The sequence below is a fragment of the Ciona intestinalis genome, chromosome 10, assembly GCF_000224145.3.
Source record: "Ciona intestinalis chromosome 10, KH, whole genome shotgun sequence".
NCBI lineage: Eukaryota > Metazoa > Chordata > Ascidiacea > Phlebobranchia > Cionidae > Ciona > Ciona intestinalis.
In genome coordinates this window covers 2552195-2571508 of record NC_020175.2, presented here as the reverse complement: position 1 = coordinate 2571508, position 19314 = coordinate 2552195, and the positions used below count along the sequence as shown (strand labels likewise).

Here is a 19314-nt window from a genome sequence, read left to right as displayed (position 1 = left end):
GCAAGACACTTAACGGCAATTGCTCCAACCCAGTTGGTCAGCTAATGGGTTGTCCAACATTATCAGCCACATATAAAAATAAAAGAAAACTTCCCCCAAAAAATAATCAGCCACAAAGTAACATACATGGTAAATCGTAAGCTAGCATGAGGTGTAAAACTCTTTTGATAACGACTGTCGTTTTCTGGCCACGCGAGGATAAAGTTAGTTACATTCATTCCATAAAGAAATATTACAATAAATATTTTTCAGGCTCATTTGGTATATGAAAACATTATTTTATTCCAACTTTTCTTCTTTTATTCAGAAGGACGTTATAAAAGTGTTTTATGCAACAAGTCCAAGCACCTAAAAGAATATTAATAAAATTTGTATTTTATAAACCAGATGCTTTGAAATAATATAGTTTTAAATTTACCTGGTAGCGGAAACAACAGAAATTTTAAGCGTTTATATTTGCAGGGAGTATTCTTGTGTTTTTGCCTGGGTATGATGAAATAATTACGTTGCGTGATCGAATCATACACAGCAACAAAGTTAACAGAACCTGCAACCTTAATATCTTTATATTATATTCATCAACCTATACGTTATCTGACCATTCACAAATTTATAAGCCAGAAGAAGAGGGAACAAGGAAAATTGTAGTTTTGTTTGTTTATTGCAATATTTAGAAGTTATTTACAGAGTTTTTTTAGATTTTGTCCACAAATGTTGCTGAAAGTTGTATTACTGTTGATGATGTCTGCCATGTTATAGATCTAGGCAGGAATAATGTAACTAACACAATGTATCAGGAAAGTTCTAGAAAGATTGAATGGATATCGCAAGTCAGCAGCAAGAAAAGATGTTACAGGGCAGGCAAGCAAGGGTACGACAACATTCATGCATTCAATATTATTTTTTACGCTTATCTAAATCGATGACTGTGGCAAAGTGTCTGTCTCTTATCTGGAGATTATGGGTTCAAGACTCGATGCTGCTACCATTTTGGCATGTGTCCTTGGACAGGACATTATTACAACATTAAATAATCAATAATATTCTATGTCATCTAAACACACTGAAAATTGATATCATCAGTTGCAAAGTGACGTCTCTAACCTAGAGACCTAGAGATTATGGATTCAAGACTCGTTGCTGCTACCATTTTGGCATGCATCCTTGGACCAGAAACTTAACGGCAACTGCTCCAACTTAATGCTCCCTTATGGACTGTCTAAATTGTCAGACATACATTCCAAAAAAAATAATCACCCAAAAAGAACATACATGAATACTTCCAAGCTGGCACAAGGTGTATAAAGCAAAACATCTGTGTTATAACCACTGTAGTGCCCCCCCCCTCAACATTTGTTCCTTAGTTTAAAAAATGAAGAAAATGTATTGTTACTTATAGATCAATTGAATTTTAAATCTCTTAGAATTCTATTAAACTTTCAATTGGGGAATTTTTAAATAAAACTTAATTTTTGTGCAGTTCTGGCGTTTGCTTTCACCTGTTTTCTAAGGCTCGGAAATTGGGTCCTTTGATACCAGAGCTTACCCGCATTCAACTTTATGAGTTGATTCTTCAAATTAAGTTGTTGGACACCTCAGATCCTGTGAAACATTTCCTTACACATTCAATTGACCCGCCCAATGTTGAAACTATTGATAATGCTGTTCAACTTTTGAAGGTGAATATAAAAAAATAACATGTTTTCTGATTAACTTTGTATTTCTCTTTTGCTTATAGCTTTTAAAACCAAAACCCAGTGACCCCTTTATGGGTTATCCAAATTATCAGAAATACATTAGAAAAATACCAAAAAATGATCACCCAAAAGGCTGCATACTTTGGAACTGGTTAGCCTGGCATGAGCTGTATGAAAAAGAACAAACATCTTATAATGAATTTTATTTTAGTGCCAGAATAAGTTATATAAACAAATCTAAAATGAAGCTGATAAATTTTTGAAGCAAAGTTTATATAATCTAAAAAAAACATTTTTACTTTGTCTAATTTTATGTTACCAATTTACGACAGTTTAATTTTCTTCCAGCAAATTGATGCGTTAGACGAAACATCAAATATAACTGAACTTGGACAACATTTGGTTGACTTACCTATTGATCCAAGACTTGGTGAGTTTAACTCAATTGTTTATTAACACAATGCTCAATGCATTTATTATGATTTTCTATTCTATATGGGTGAATTCCTACAATAAGTAATGTCATGGCTCATGAGATTTGAGATTTAGGCCATATTTAGCCTCTAAGACCAAAAAAATTGATTTAACATTGCACGAGCACATATGCCCTCACTCATATAGAATGTGCATATCTAATGTTGGGGTAATAAGGTCAGCTCTGCCCTAAATCTCGAGTACAATTTGGCATGCCTCGCTGTAGGAACTTAACCCTATAGAATAGAATATGCATATCCAATATAAGGGTAATGGACAACTTTGGCCTAAATCTCAGGTCCCATGGCATGCCTTGCTGTAGGAACTCACCCATATAGAATAGAATGTGCATAGTTGGTAATAAATCTATTAAAACAACATTTTACAGGGAAAATGATTTTGTATGCTGTTGTCCTCAAGTGTTTGGATCCGATATTAACCATCGCATGTGCGTTAACTTTCAATGATTCCTTCATTGAAGCTTCTCCGTGTATAGCAAGAGAAGTAATAAATACTCGCTGTAAATTTGCTGCAGGTAACTCAATGGTTTTGGTTTAAAATAATCATACTATGTTACCAGGTATAATCTAAAATAATCTATTTTGGGCTCATCTGGTTTATAAAAATACCAGTTTTATTTTAACTTTTTCATGTGAACGAATGATTGAATGAATGTAACTTACTTTATCCTCGCATGGCCGGAAAAAGACTGCTGTTTTAATACCGGTATTCACACACCTCCTGCCAGCTTACGAGTTACCATGTATGTTACTTTGTTGGTGATGTGCTTTGTGTTGTTGCATCAATCCCCGTTAAAAGCTTGACGAGTGGCAGAGAAAATGTTGGAATAAAATTAATGTTTTTACCGAATTGGCTGAAAAAATCTTATTTTAAACAGTGCCCTAATAATAGACAGCTCATTTAAAAAACCCATCAGAACCCCATGTCATAACAACTGTCATTGCCCCACCATGCAAGGTTAAATAAGTTTCATTCATTTTACTGTAGGAACATGCAGTGACCATATGTGTCTATATTTTACCATAGGAACATACAGTGACCATATGTGCCTATATTTACCATAGGAACATACAGTGACCATATGTGCCTACTGCGAGCATTCCAAGCGTGGCAGAAAGCTCGTTGCGACGGTTGGGAAAAAAGGTTTTGTGACAAATACTTCATGTCGCTTGCTACTATGGAAAAAATTATTGGTTAGTTTCGGTATATTTTAAAAAGTAAATAATATATGTTTTTCTGTTACTTCTGCTAGGTGTAATGAAAATTTGATATTTTTTTAACTCATCTGGTATAAAAAAAGTAATTTTATTTCATTGTTTTGTCTGCCATTTTAAAAGAAGCTAATTTTTTATTAGAAGACTTATCCTGGTGTGTCAGTTCAACGACAGTCGTTATAACATGGGAGTAACAACATGGGTAATTTTTTTAGTATTTTTTTGTATAGCTGACTATACACACACACTGGATTGGAGCCATTGTGAATAACTATCTTGCCCAAGGACACATAAGCCCACAATGGTAGCAGTGTTAAGCCTTGAACTCCAAAACTTTAGGCCGGAGATAGGCACGCTAAGCACTTTGCAACAGCACCGTTTTTTCTATTGAAATTAAACTTATGCCAAACCCCAGGTCTTCGTAGTCAGTTGTTGGGACAACTGAGGGCGACAGGGTTTGTTCGTGCCAGAGGTGGAAGTGACATCAGGGATTTAAATTTAAACTCGGAAAACTGGGCTGTGGTTAAGGTGGGACTTTTTCTGCTGCTGTGTGTGTTAACTGTATGTGTTGTGTGTATATGTAAATGAATTTAACTTATCTTAGCTTGGGGGCAACGACAATCGGTATACCGTGGTTGTTCTGTTTCCTTAACCGTGTGCCCACTTGCGAGTTACTGCGTGTGTAATACATTTGAGGAAAATTTAATTTTTGTATGACTGATTTTAAACAACAAACGAACCATTGGTTTGGAGCAATTGCCGTTAAGTGTCAAGCGCCCACAATGGTAGCAGTGTTGAACCTCTGTAAACACTAGATTAGAGGCAGAAGCGCTCACTACTTTGCCACTGCATTGGTACTTTATATAATATAAGATGTTTATGTTATCAGGCAGCAGTGTGCGTAGGAATGCATCCGAACATTGCACAAGTTGATCGATGTAAGAAAATAATAAGAATTTCCCAGAATGAAAAACTACAGTTCCATCCAAGTTCTGTTTTAACAAAAGATTCTTGTGGAAAAGTAGGTTGCATTTATTAAAAGGCAAAACCTAATTTTAGATTTTTCGTTCAAAACAGTACAGTTTTCAAGTTATTGTCACTTTTATATGCACCAGAACTGTCGCCTATCTGTATTCAAACATGTTTGCAATTTAATTCATTTTAAAAAGTTTAATGCCTATCTTTATTAGAATATCAACTTTGTACACTTGTTGTTATGATTTACTTACAATTGTTTAATAAATGAGCAAATAAAACATTTATTAAATAATATTTTAGTGGCTCATCTGGTATAAAACGTAGTAATTTCCAATGTTTTGTCTGCCATATGCGAGACTTTATCAGGGAATGAGATTCAATCATGTTTTGCATATTTTTTGTAAATTATTTATTTAATTTCCTAATGAAGTCTCGCCATACGACAGATAAAACGTTGGATATATACTACGTTTTTATACCAGATTAGCCACTAAAATATTATTTAATAAATGTTTTATTTGCTCATTTATTAAACAATTACCAGTAAATCATATAAATTACAACAAGTACTCTGCTTTTATACTAGATTAGCCTCTAAACTATGCCTGGTAGCAAAATGAACAGAAAACATTTATTGTTAATGTGTATTTCGTATTGTTGTTTACTAAAGGAACTTGGAAACAACCACGCAATTGACAATTTACCATCTGATTGGATAATGTTCAATGAGAAGATCAACGGTGATGATGGAATGATTGCAACATGTTGTACGTGTGTTACTTCTGTTTGTGTGGCTTTGTTTACCGGCACTTCTTCTTTAACTGAGGTGATTGAATGAAAGTAACTTGTTTATTTTCGTGTGGTTGGGAAAAAGAGTTGTTATGACATGGGTATTCTGTTTCATACACTTCATACCCGCTTACAAGTTGCTATGAATGTAACTTTGTTAGTGATTGTGTTTTCTGTATGGCTGACAGTTATTAGACAACCTTTAAGAGACCACTTGATTGGAGCAATTGCTAATAAGTGTTGTGTTCAAAGACACACGACGCTGTGGCACAATGGCCTGCTTTGAACCAATAGGTTACACGTTCAGTTTAAAGCTTGTCGCTGCTACCATTATCGGGGTGTGTCCTTGGGCAAGACACTTCGCAGCAATTTTTTCAACCCAGTGGTCACTAATGGTTATCTAAATTGTCAGCCACACAGAAAACCAATCACGCCCAAAGTTATGGTAACTTGTAAGTAATCAGACTCAAAGTTGTATGGAACAGAACACCTGTGTTTTAACTTCTGTTTTTGCCCTGTTATGTGAAAACAAAACAAAAGCAAAAAAATCATTTATTCTAGCTATGTCACTACACTAAAACCTGTGCTATGTCATTGATTTTAATTGATTTAATTTCAGGCCGAATATGTGAGTGGTCCCACATCGGGTATATATGATGATGACTGTAGTAGTGATAACGAATCGGATGAAATAAATAAGTTGGCAATATTTGCATCCAGCGCTTGCATACGCTTGATCATGGACCCTGTGGTAATATATGTTTGGTTTTGTTTCATAGATCAGCATTTTCATATTAGATTAAACTTTATTTTAATATATTTTTTTAACATAATTTTGACTTCAGGCAGAGTCACACCGTTTGCATTAACAATGTAAATTTGCAGTCTGGGCATTGGGGTAATGTGCCAACTCTGGTCTAAATCCCTGGGTGTTGGGTTAATAGGCCAACTTTGTCTTGAATCTATGGGTGCTGGTGTACAAGTGTAGTAAGTCAACTCTGGCCTCTATCTCTGGATGGTAAAGTAGTCAGACATCTCTGGTTTAAATTTCTGGGTGTTGGGACTTGGGTAAAGTGCCAACTCTTGCCTACATCTTGGGTTTTCAACAAGAACCTCACCCATGTAGAATAAACATAATTCGACTTTTATTTCTCTTAGTTATCTGATTATAATAAAATAGTAAAACTTTTGCTGTGTTTGTGTATAGTATTTTCTGAAAAAGCTTGATTCACAAAACTGTGAATAACTCCTATTTGTCTTTTCTATTACACTAGTAAAGAATAAAAAATAGTAGAAAAAACAAGAATAGCAACAAAGCGTCTAACTATTTTTAACTTTTGATCGACAATTAAGACAACCTATATGGAACCACCAGGTTGGAACAATTTCCGTTAAATTTTTTTTGGCTGAAGTCCTAACTTTGATTCTTTAGTTTGCTGGCATGCTTGCTCAAATTCGTACGAGGTGGAACAGTTTATTTGCTCGGAGAATTCGTAATCCTTCGAAGCCATGGCAACCAGATGACGAAGCAATGTTATCTGCTGTGATCAATATATTAACAAGTGAAGAAGACACTCTTAAACTTATGGTAATTTATATTTACAACATTCGCTGGTAAATGTAACTCATTTATCCTCTTGTTACGGGGAAACAACAGTCGTTTTAACACTGGTGTTCTGTTTTATATACCTCAAGCTCGCTTTTACATGTTACTACATTTGTAACTTTGGATGACTATAATGTTTAATTTTTTAAACCCATGTTTGAAAAATAATTGTTTTGAAAACCACTGTATTTAAAGTTTGTTTTTTAATCTTTTAAAAGTGTTTCTTTTATAGTTTATTTGAACATTTTATTTTAATTATTTGAAAATTTAATTTTAAAAGATTACGATTCAGCTGTAAGTTTATGTTTTACACAACAGCAACCATCAGGTATCGGCCAACGGCCACGTCCTGCGGCACAAGACGACGTTGATAGGACAAGATGTTTTGTGAACAAGTCTTCTTGAATATAATGCTTGTTTTTCCGGTTAATTTTACGTTTGTTTGTTTGTTAATGTTATGTCGTTGGCAGCTTTGCCATGTGTTGTTACCTTAATATTTTTAAAGAGAAATCACATGAAAACGCAGGGTTGTTTCCAGTGGCTTGCTTTTTCAATGGGGGTGGAATTAACAGCAAAACAACAGTTGGAAAACGCTATGAATAAAAAATGTGGAAAAGTCGAATAGAAAGCGTGGCTGTTGCACCTAACATACAGTAAATCAACACTAAAATTAACTTTAAAAAGGTTGTACTATGCATTTAGAAGAGAAGTGTGCGTAAAGGATCGACCCGTACAATAAGAGAGTACTGTCGGGGATTTTACTATCGGGTTGCATTAAAGGACCTTTTTTTACTATTAATCCCCAATTGAAACATTATTTAAGATTTTCTATGACTCTTCTGTTACACGGTCACATATATGGACCGTGGGTTATTTCTAGTTTGTTTTAATTGAGCATCGTCGATTGTGGTGGTATTTAACAGATGGCAAATTAAAAATAGGCTAGTTATCTTACGTGCTTACTCATTTTATTTGTGCTCACTTGTTTAGAAGAAATTGTCAAGGAATTGGATTGCATATTTGACACGAAAAGAACTGTGGGAAAACGCTTACGGCTTCATATTTTTTTTAACTGTTGTAACATGCGATGTAAGATTTAGGTTGTTATTTCACCAATAAATGGAGCACTATTAATGAGATCATCAGATATCAACAACAACACACTGTACATGAGAACGGAGGATCAGAAACTCTATAGTTAAGCTGGTGAGTAGCAGATTAGGTCGTATTTCCATTTAATAATTTTATGCAAAATGAAGATGCATAAATTTTGGAAAATCGAGTTCTAGTGTGCAAAAGATGTAATACAAAAGTTAACAACGTATGTGTTTTGTTTTAGACCACTCTAACAACATATATATACATTTTCACTATCGTATACGGTAACAGTTAACATGCAGCTTCCCCCGGAAAGAGAAAATTCGTAATTTAAAATAATTGTATTAATTTACTTCTTGCCATATATTTTGTTCGCAAAAAGAAATTCTGAGTTGCATTTTCTAAGCGCGAATTTGCAACCTATTTATTCCTAATTATATTTCTTCCAGATAAATTCAAGTTGATGTGACTTGGCTTGCAGCACTAATGGTGGAATCAGAGGATTTCCCACAATGTGGGTTTAACCTGCTTGAAACAAGCGTTTGTGGTGAACTGGTTGTTACCAAGTCAAACTGCAACAATGACAGTCTTACATGCCAGTCATTACTCTTGCCTATTGCTGACCTCCCAGTGTTGAAATCTGCAACTCAAGAAGTGGTTGAAACATGCCTCAATCTTGAGGAGCTTGCGATATTTCACAGGCGCAATACTCAAACAATATGGCCAAAAGAGAATGATTTAAGTGCTGTCTATTCTTTGGAGCAATGCCCACCATCCAGTACACTACAGGTGGAAAGAAATGAAACAACTGGAGAAATTCTTGGTGTGTTTGAAGAGGATATTCACTCTGGTATTAACCTGACAGCAAAAAACGCTTGCACAATGGCGCGCGCTCCTGGTGCGCCAGTTGACCGTACTAGAGGGTCAAGCAACAATTTCCCTTTTTGGCCTGGGGGTATGGAAGAGCCAAATGCAGATGAATTGATTTCAGTTACAAAATCAGAAGGCGAAGAAATTGATTTTCAGAGTGATCTGTTATCATGCCCTGCGGGGTTTGAGACAGGCGTCACATTTGAAGCGAATCAAATTGGACAAGAACACAAGTTAAATATGTCTGACATCTTTGATCAATATGCATTTGAAGAATTGGGTTCAATACCTGAGCCAAAGGTTGAAGTTGTTCCTAAAGAACAAAGTGACAAACCATTAGTTAATATGGAAAATGAAACCGTCGACAAGCTTTTACCATCTCTTAACCTAAAATCCACACGTAGTCCTAGTGAAAACATTGCTATGCCAGGAGATAAGCCCTTAAGTGAAGAAAAATGGGCATATAAAGTTGATATAGATACCTCAGTTACCAATTTTCACCAACAAGTGCCTGTTATGGCAAGAACATGGCCATTTGAATTAGACACCTTTCAAAAACAAGCGGTTTTAAAGCTGGAAGACCGTAAAAGTGTGTTCGTTGCCGCTCATACATCAGCAGGCAAAACAGTAGTAGCCGAATATGCCATTGCTCTGTCTGCAAAGCACATGACAAGAGTGATATACACAAGTCCGATCAAAGCACTGTCAAATCAGAAGTTTCGTGATTTTAAACAAACTTTTAGTGACGTTGGTTTGATAACAGGCGATGTGCAAATTAACCCTGATGCATTTTGCTTGATAATGACGACAGAAATTTTAAGGTCTATGTTGTATAATGGCTCTGATACAATTAGAGACCTGGAGTGGGTCATTTTTGATGAGGTTCACTACATAAATGACTCTGAAAGAGGGGTAGTATGGGAAGAAGTCCTCATCATGCTGCCTGTGCATTGCAATGTTGTTTTGCTCAGTGCTACTGTACCAAACACCATGGAGTTTGCTAATTGGATTGGGCGCACTAAGCAGAAGAAAATCTATGTCATCAGCACGCAAAAGCGACCGGTGCCTCTTACTCATTACCTTTACACAGGCAACAGTAACAAAACAAATGATCAGATGTTTTTGATTGTTGACTCAAACCGAAAATTTGACACAGCTGGATATCAAAAAGCTCTAACTGCGAGGACTGAACGGTCAAATAAACAGCAAAAAACTGGAGCAAAAGTTCAACGAATCACGAACCCTGCTTCTGACAAAGGGATCTGGCTCTCTCTACTTAACAGGCTGTGTAAGTTAAACCAACTCCCAGTTGTGGCTTTTACATTTTCAAGGAAGAGGTGCGATGAAAATGCAGCTTTGCTTTCCTCTCTTGATCTTACTAGCACTCAAGAAAAAAGTGAGATTCATATTTTTGTGAATAAGTGTGTGAAAAAGTTAAAAGGGAGTGACCAGAACCTCCCGCAAGTTCAACAAATGAGTGAACAGCTACAACACGGTATTGGTGTTCACCACAGTGGGATTCTACCAATCTTAAAAGAAGTGGTTGAAATGCTGTTTGCTCGGGGATTGGTAAAGCTTCTTTTTGCCACCGAAACATTCGCAATGGGTGTTAACATGCCGGCAAGGACTGTTGTATTTGACAGCCTTCGAAAACATGACGGTACGAAAATGAGAAATCTTCTGGCTGGAGAGTATATACAAATGGCTGGAAGGGCAGGTAGAAGAGGGCTGGATGATGTCGGAAATGTCATTATTCTCTGCAAGGGCCAGGTTCCGGAGATGGCTGAGCTGCAAATAATGATGCTTGGAAGACCTACCAAGCTGGAATCTCAGTTCCGCCTCACTTACGGGATGATCCTCAACCTCCTCCGTGTAGAACAGCTGAGAGTGGAAGAAGTGATGAAAAGAAGCTTCTCCGAGTTTGGTTCCAGAAAGAATTCGAAAGCCCGAGAACAAAGAGTACGAGAACTGAATGTTCAAATGAAGAGAGGTGAGGAGATGAGGGAGTTAATTGAAACCACTGATTATGAAGATTACCTTAACACCTGCCAAGAACTCCTCAGGTTAAGGAAGTCCGTGTACAAGCAGGTTCTATCAAGCCCATCTTCAACTAAACTAATCCACCCTGGACGAATTGTGGTGCTGTCATGCTCACCTTACCAGCAACACCTGGCCGTCACTCTCAAAGTAAACACCTCACGGGTAGAAAAGTATTTTACTGTGATGGTGCTGACAGAAAAGGAGCCACCCAAGACTGATATAAACTGCTGGGATCCAAGGTACATAATGGGCCAACTGCTCACTGTGCCTGTGTCTACTCCATGTGAGAAATTGCTTGAAATAACCATTGATGATATACTGGTTATTACGAATAAAAAACTTAAAATTCAATCTGATCGTATTTTTGAAGATTGCAAAAGAAGGGAAATACCTCGGTTCAGCTCAGATTTACCGGACAAAGCAACTGGTATCGCTCTTCAAGAACTTTTACGCATTCTTCAGTCTAAAGACTGTGGTCAAGTGGATCTAAGAGCTGATCTTGGTGTAAACGAAATAGATATGGTAGAAAACATTCTTAGCATGAATTCCTTAATAGATTTAGTAACCTCAGCATTTCAATGCGTTTCCTCCCCTTTGTTTAACACCCAAGTACACGAAGTTGCTGCGTTTGTTCAACTTAAGAAAGAACTGAACGATCTAAAGTATCTACTCAGCGAAAAAAGTCTGCTTCTCCTGCCAGAATTCAAGCAAAGAAAGTTAGTTCTAAAACAGTTACGTTACATCGATTTTGGTGGAGCTGTTCAGTTAAAAGGCCGAGTCGCTTGCGAAATTTCGTCTCATGAAATAGTTCTCACTGAGATCATATTTGAAAACGTCTTCTCCACCATGGAACCGGCTGAGATCGTCGCTCTTCTATCTTCAGTTGTCTTCCAGCAAAGAGTCGACATGGGCGATGTCACTCTTACCCCAAACTTAAAGGAAGGCATGAACAAAATTATTGAAGTTGCAAAAAGTGTAGGCGAGCTGCAGTGGGCCCAAGGCATCCAGCAGCCTGTAGAAGATTTTGTTAAAACCTTAAACTTCGGACTTGTAGAAGTTGTGTATGAATGGGCACAAGGCACTTCTTTCAAAGACATCACAAATTTAACTTTGGTACAGGAAGGTATGGTGGTACGTACTATACAAAGACTTTACGAAACTTGTCGGGATGTTCGTAACGCTGCAAGGGTAATCGGGGACCCCACATTATTTGAGAAAATGAAAACCTGTTCAGAACTTATCAAGCGGGACATTGTATTTGCAGCGAGCTTGTACACGCAATAACCTAGTTTCTGCATTACAGCATTAAGGCAATTATTCTTATTTTTCTTTGAAAATTTCTGAATTTTGGACTAAGATCAAACTCTGTTTTACTGTGACGTGATCTCAATCTGCCAATAAATATTGATTGACTTGCTTTTTACTTGCTATAGGCTCAATAGAATAAGTTATATTTTGACAATTGTGTTGTATTTTTCTATTTATTCTCACTTCCCAGTTTAGAATTTATTGCATAATATATAACATAGCTTCATAAAGCATATTCTGAATTTTTTTCTAAATTGGTAACAGTCAAATCTAAAGCATTCGGCACCAAATTAATTTATATGTATCACAAATTTTTCTATTTTAATTTTTTTTTTTTTTTGATTTGCAATTTTTCCAAACATATTTTCATTCAAGGTGATCCACTTTCTACCCCCACTGATCTTAGGACTAAGTTCCATCATAACTTAATTATATTCCTCAATTCCTGCCAATGAAGCTATATTTTTCAACGGCTGATCTAAAACAGCACTATGCAGCTTTTAAATCCTGTTTGTTTTAGTTTCTGGTGCTACTAGGTAGTAAAATTTATTCCTTCCTTGCAGACATAGAATTTTATTTAAACATTATTAAAAAAAGTGAAAAATGTCTCGTAGACAAAGCAGCGGCTTTACCGGTGCAAACGCGATTCCCTTGGGAACGAGGAACAAAGCCATCGGAGCAAAACGAGGATTCTCGTCCTCTCCTCCAAGGGAGGATGAACCAAAAAAAGGCATGGGTTCCGTAGCAGCCAGCAATAATGCTACCATAGCTCTCAAAGCTGCACAGGCTGCTGCTGCCAACCTGGCCAAACTTGCACAGAGAAACAACGCAGTAGCTGGAGGTAAAAAAATGGGTAGATTGTGGATTTGATGTTTGCTATATTGAATATGATTTCATTTCACAAAATCGGCATTGGCTATAATTTTACTTAAATGTAAAGTTACTGAATGTTTGTTTGGTACATCTAAAACTTTGAAGTTGAAATATTTTCTTATTTTGTCTACTACAAATTTTAATGTTTGAAAATTGCTTTTCTGGTAAAAAAAACAGATCAATGTTTGGTTGACAGCAAGCCATTCAAGGTGGTATTTAATTTGTGCTCTGCGTTTATCTAGCTTCCCATCTGGCTGGTAACAACAGTAGCAGTATATAACGCTTACAAATGCATGTGAAATTAATTCTTCAGATTTTTTTCACTTCAGTTCAATATCCCTCACACAGGTCAAACAGCTGGTGGCGGAAATAACTGGAACCAACCTCAAGCCCAACCCAAACCTCAAGAGAGCCAGGAGGATCGCGGAAGACCCAAGAAGAAGAGGAGCAGGTGGAGCAGCGCTGCTGTGAAAACCGAGATCCCTGGGATGCCAGCTTCAGTGTCCTCCAATCTAACTCCTCATCAGCAGAGAGCATATATAGGTGAGCTTTAAGTTTTTATTGCTTAGTTCATGGTGAATTTTGAAATGTTTTAATATCAGGTAAGGTAATGCCATTTGAGGTTTACTCAATCAAGAAACCAAAATGGGTATTGTAGACGTAAAATAATTTTCACTTTTACTGTGTACTTTGTATGTATTTTACCTGTTCCGCTAATTTACCCATAGTTGTCTTAAGTTTTCAGTTTATTGAAAAGTACAAATCAGCTATCTTGCACCCTAGGCTATATTATATTTATAAACATAATATTTACCATAATAACTTTTCCGTATACTCCTGGCTTGCCTTTGGCAGCTTGGGAGAGCAAGCAAATGCACCTAATCACAAGTTTCCTCCTTTTTTCCTTTTCGGTTTTGTTTGCACGTAACCGAAAACCTAACAGTTCAGCTACAGATAGAAGATGTGTCAAGGAAACTGAAGTGTGGCGATCTCGGCATACCAGCGAATCCAGAAGACAGGTTTGGCTTATAAAAGGGCCTGTCGTCACTTGGTGGCAGTGCAGAGCGGACCTGGATTGGTTCTGTTGTTACATTTTCTAGTCCTTACTTAATTAATTGATTTTTATACATATATTAACATATAAGAATAGTAGGGTGGGGAAGATGGGACACCCTCTCATTCTATTTTCTGATTACACATGGTAGTAAACAAAGTACAAAGAACATTCAAAAAATTATAAATCCGTATCTGTATGACTCCCAATGGACTGTTGGTAATTGTTTAAAACACAATTAGGATATTTGAATATTTTGTTTTGAAGGTGTCCCATCTTCCCTCACCCCACTATAATATATATTATAAATATCCTATTTTCGTTTTAAAATATGTATGTTTTGTCTATTTCTAAATTATTGGTTGGAAAATGTTATTCTCTATTTTACACTAGAATTCATTGACTATTTTACTGTTATTAGTTAAGGATGCTAAAGTAAGGACAATAAATTCATTAGAAACACTGGTTTCATTATTAAGTTACTAACATAACAAGTAAACGAAAGCTTATATACGTGTGCATTGGTTTTCATATGTAAGTTCACTAGTTGATTACAATGAAAATAAGTACATTACGAATCACTTGATATCCATTCTTTTTCGCCAAAATTTTATTACCTACGCCAAAACCAGTCGTTGTTTTTAAAGAACGTCAATTTAATTCTTGTTAACTGATCTGCCAGCTTCCAAATTACACACGGATTAAAGATAACTAACTTCTATGCTTTTTTTACATCCAGCTTTGCAGGAATCTGTAATTAAAATGTTTAACCAAATTTACCTTTTCTTCTATAACCAAAACATTTTTAATTCAAACTTTCCAGCAGCAGCTGAGAAAAGATAATTCCATGGTTCTATGTAGCTACCGAGCATCGTTCTCGATTACGAAGATCAAAACCAACATTAGGGACTTTCGAAAAAATCGCTATTTTTTCTCTTTTTTAACCTAGGCGCAAATATGACACTTCTTAAATATTTTTAGCATATTTTTTTTCTACTTTGCAAAAATTTTGCTATCGCGAAAATCTTCTTTTTCTTCCAGATCCCCGTCTCCAGAGCCAATTTACAACGGGGAGGGGAAGAGGATGAACACACGGGAGTACCGGACTCGAAAGAGGTTGGAGGAAGAGCGACACAGACTCATCATCAAAATGCAGGACATCAACCCAGAGTATAAACCACCCATGGACTACAAGTGAGTCAAATCCCATATTTGTTATTTTCCAGCTTCAATAAGTGGATTTTGTTTGCTGAACACATATACATGTGTGTATCTATATACAATGACACTTGTTTAAACTTAACAAAAAAATTGCAAAAAAAAGTATCATTTCCACAAATTTTAGACTGAAAATAACTTCGTAACAAAATACATTTCTACCACTGTTTTAATATACCAAGAAACTGGGTCATCCTCCCATTTTGCCACAGAGCCTGGTTTTTATCATGCTTAATAAGCTTAGCTCTTACATTATTATTTTCACTTTTTGCAATTGTGTTGCCAGACAATTTCACAATTTAATTAAGTAATTTTTAAATAGGATACTAGGATACTACTAATGTATATTACCTTCATTTTTAAGTAACATATCTCTATAACCTACTTTGTATTTTGGTCTTCATAACCATGTCCTTACAGACCCCCACAGCAGCGCATCAGTGAGCGTGTAATGATTCCTCAGGATCTCAACCCTAACATTAACTTTGTGGGTCTTCTGATTGGTCCGAGGGGCAACACGTTAAAAAAGATTGAAAAAGATGTAAGTTTCATTACGTTTTTATGTTATATTGTCATTTTGATGAATAAAGACATTATATAGTAGGGTGGGGGAAGATGGGACACCTTTTCATTCTGTTTTCTCATCGTCTTGGGTAGTAAGAAAAGAACATTTAAAGAAATATAAAACTGTATCCTAACGACTCCCATAGATGTTTTATTTCTTTAAAACACGATCAGGAACCAGGATGTTTGGATACTATGGCTAAAGGTGTCCTGCCTTCCCCCACCTTACTATATAACAAGAAAGAAAAAGAGTTTAGCACTTATAATAAATGTTCCATAAAAAACATGCAGACATTAGTGTGCATAAAGCAAGATTTTTATTATTTTAAATAAACTCTTTAAAATATTTTATAAGTTTAACTTACATTCCTGTAACACCACCTTTATTTTAAAGTTTATTTTATCCATAACCTTAAACTTTTATAGATAATTCTTAAACCGTTTATTTTATAAATAACCTTAAAGTCCTTAATATTAACAACACTGTCCCCTTGTGGTTAGAGCAACTGCAAGATCATGATCCGAGGCAAGGGATCAGTGAAAGAAGGAAAGATCGGACGCAAGGATGGCCAACCTCTTCCAGGAGAAGATGAACCTCTTCATGCTCTCGTCTCCGCCAATACAATTGAATGCGTGAAAAAGGCAGTTTCTGAGATCAATAAAATCATTAAACAGGTAAAATTAGATAAAATTTTTATATTTTATCAAATATTGGTTGGAATTTTTATACTTTATGTTAAATTGGTTATAATTTTTATACTATTTGGTAACTGTTGAGGTCTCATGGTAAGGGCATGCCAGGACCTGTGCTGTAAAGTTGGCCAACATGTTTCCACGGTGTGCACATAGCAGTATTATTACTAATAATTTAAATTTTCTAACGTTTAAGTAGTCATTGATAAGAAATAGTTAAGTTAAAATCTTATGCCATTTATTGTCATTTGATTATTAAACCAATCCTTGCAACTGGAGCCCCTAATGCGTATTTTAATCTTGTATTTGTGGGCCTTGTATAAAAAAATAAAAAAATGTTCTTATGCTATTTCATGTCAAAATCGTTGACTACACAACACAGTTTTAGATAAATACTCGATGTAAAAAATCTGAAATTGTTTAAACTAGATTTTCAAAGCATACATACCTCTTAACTGAGTCCTTTAATGCATATTTTTATCTTGTATTTGTGGGCCTTCTTTAAAAGAATGTTTTTATGCTATTTCATACTACTATCGTTTACTACACAACACAGTTTTAGATAATTCGACTGATGGAAATCATCTGCTGGTAATAAGCAGATTCAAAAAATTTGTTTAGACTAAATTTTCAAAGCATACATACATCTTAAATGAAATGCTTGAATGCATATTTTAATCTTGTTTTTGTGGGCCTTCTGCCATGCAGGGAATAGAGCAACCAGAAGAAGATAATGATGGAAATGTTCTTATGTTATTTCATATTACTACTGTTTACTACACAACACAGTTTAAGATGTTTTAAATCATTGTAAATAATCTGCTAGTAATAAGCAGAATCAAAAAACTTTTTTAGACTAAATTTTCAGATTATACATACCTCTTAACTAAAGTCGTTTTATGCATATTTTAATCTTGTATTTGTGGGCCTTCACTAAAAGAATGTTTTATCCTGTGTCATATCACAATCGTTTTTTCAACACAGTTTAAGATAATTTGACTTGTAAACAATCTGCTAGTAATGAGCAGAATCAAAAAACTTTTTTAGACTAAATTTTCAGATAATACATACCTCTTAACTAAAGTGGTTTAAATCATATTTTAAATCTTGTTTTTGTGGGCCTTCTGCCATGCAGGGAATAGAGCAACCAGAAGAAGATAATGATCTTCGAAAACTACAACTTATGGAGCTTGCTAAGTTAAATGGAACACTACGAGAAGATCTTATGCCAAAGTAAGATTCATTTCAAAAAAAAGAAATTTATTTTTATTATTATTAGGAAATCATGTTTTTATTTGTGGTATTTCATTAAAAACCTTTTTACAAATTGTATGAAAATTAAAACAGTTGAAAACAAACACTATAGAAGTAATTATAGTACTGTGGAGGAAGATGGGACACCTTTAGCACATAATATCCAAATATCCGGATCGTTTTTAAACAATTAACAACGGTCTATGAAAGTCGTGAGGATACGGTTTTTTTTTATTGTTCTACCAAATGGGATGATAACAAAAGAATGAAAAGGTGTCCTATCTGCCCCCACCCTACTGTATAAATTGCAACACGAACATGTGTTGAGAGTAATGGTTCATATTACCAAGTCGCCTGGAACCAAAACTTACTTTCTACTTTCTTCACATATTTATACAGAGAACGCCAATGGTTGAAACCAGAGAACCAGAACATTACGAACACCATGATTTGCACCAAGTGTGGTGGCCGTGGCCACTTGGTGCAGGATTGCCGTTCAGAACATTCAAGCAGTCAACTACAGCAAGTTGATGGATCCGGTAATGTTGACCGTGCTAAAATGGACAGCGAGGTAAGATGGTACATAGTACATAATTAGGACACATGTATAATTAAACCTAAAGTTGTCAATTTTTGATGGCTTTTTCCTATTTATTGGTTCAAGTTTCGTTTAATTGGATTTTGCAATAAAGTTCTATATTGTGTATTTTTTGAATTTTTAAAACAAAGAATTAAGCATGTGTGGGTACGGTTCATAACTTTAACAAAATTCTAATTTGCTGCTGCTTAGCTAATGCTCACTGTCATAAATCATATATTATTTTAAAGTGAACTAATTAATTGGCCAAAAAAACTTTAAATGATTGATTGTTTCAATTTAAAGAAAAATTACATAAACATTTTTTTTACCAAAATATCAGTTCTTTGTTAATTAAAACCGAATAAATACAAATTCTAGCAGTATTTAAAGTAAAACATTTTTGAAACATCTTTTTTAATTTTTTCAAAGTACCAATCCTTAATGGCTGAGTTGGGAGAAGGTCCTCCATCTAGTGGTGGGAACAACTCTTCCGGCGGAAGCCAGATGAGCGGTGGATCCAGCCGTGGAGGTTTTAACAACTTCCAGGGAGGTCAGAGTAGATTCCAAAGTCAAAGACCCCCATGGATGGGTCCTCGGGGACCCCCACATTTTGGGGGACCTGGCGGTGGTCCAAGACAGAGGTTCAGCAACTCAGGTCGTGGGGGGTTTGGTAGCAACAGGTGGGTGAAGTGGAAATTATGTTTGTGTTTTTTATTCACTTGTATTTATATTATATTTAACTTTTGTTTTGTTTATATTATGGTAGGGTGGGGGGAAGATGGGACACCTTTTCATCCTATTTTCTCATCCCATTTGGTAGTAAACAAAGAACATTCAAGAAATTATAAAACCATATCCTTACTCACCGTTGTTAATTGTTCAAAACTTGGATGTTATGTGCCAATGGTGTCCCATCTTCCCCCATCCTACTATATTTACTTGTATTTTATTATTTACTCGTATACGACTGTTGTATATACATT

General features: G+C 35.6%; 3 protein-coding genes across 4 annotated transcripts in view; all 3 read left to right on the top strand.

Moving 5' to 3' along the window:
- The window catches only part of LOC100179861 (3'-5' RNA helicase YTHDC2-like), a 13837-nt gene extending 6525 nt beyond the window's left edge, over positions 1–7312 (top strand). The window contains exons 15-26 of the mRNA XM_002123843.5: positions 463–644; positions 699–871; positions 1481–1679; positions 2046–2127; positions 2560–2706; positions 3257–3385; positions 3822–3934; positions 4296–4427; positions 5055–5210; positions 5793–5924; positions 6606–6761; positions 7098–7312. Coding sequence (XP_002123879.3) covers positions 463–644; positions 699–871; positions 1481–1679; positions 2046–2127; positions 2560–2706; positions 3257–3385; positions 3822–3934; positions 4296–4427; positions 5055–5210; positions 5793–5924; positions 6606–6761; positions 7098–7184 — 1688 coding nt within the window. The 3' untranslated portion in view covers positions 7185–7312. The remainder of the gene's footprint in view (positions 1–462; positions 645–698; positions 872–1480; positions 1680–2045; positions 2128–2559; positions 2707–3256; positions 3386–3821; positions 3935–4295; positions 4428–5054; positions 5211–5792; positions 5925–6605; positions 6762–7097) is intronic.
- A 443-nt stretch (positions 7313–7755) lies between these two features.
- LOC104266154 (helicase SKI2W-like) lies at positions 7756–12657 on the top strand. Its single transcript, XM_009861732.3, has 2 exons — positions 7756–7985; positions 8327–12657. Exon 2 carries the CDS (start codon positions 8364–8366, stop codon positions 12069–12071), a length of 3708 nt encoding a protein of 1235 aa, XP_009860034.1. The 5' UTR covers positions 7756–7985; positions 8327–8363; the 3' UTR covers positions 12072–12657.
- Positions 12658–12662: 5 nt separating this feature from the next.
- Positions 12663–19314, top strand: part of zf(cchc)-13 (zinc finger protein ZF(CCHC)-13) — a 7776-nt gene continuing 1124 nt past the window's right edge. Inside the window, exons 1-9 of one of the 2 annotated variants that reach the window (XM_026836210.1) lie at positions 12663–12936; positions 13317–13511; positions 13912–13987; positions 15064–15216; positions 15661–15781; positions 16306–16479; positions 17633–17730; positions 18151–18322; positions 18761–19087. In XM_026836210.1, coding sequence (XP_026692011.1) covers positions 12699–12936; positions 13317–13511; positions 13912–13987; positions 15064–15216; positions 15661–15781; positions 16306–16479; positions 17633–17730; positions 18151–18322; positions 18761–19087 — 1554 coding nt within the window. In that variant the 5' untranslated portion in view covers positions 12663–12698. The remainder of the gene's footprint in view (positions 12937–13316; positions 13512–13911; positions 13988–15063; positions 15217–15660; positions 15782–16305; positions 16480–17632; positions 17731–18150; positions 18323–18760; positions 19088–19314) is intronic. The other variant, NM_001129862.1, reaches the window with a different exon arrangement.

Bases quoted from the DNA above. Each gene is read 5' to 3' on its own strand.
- LOC104266154 (XM_009861732.3), top strand. From the start codon at position 8,364: ATGGTGGAATCAGAGGATTTCCCACAATGTGGGTTTAACCTGCTTGAA.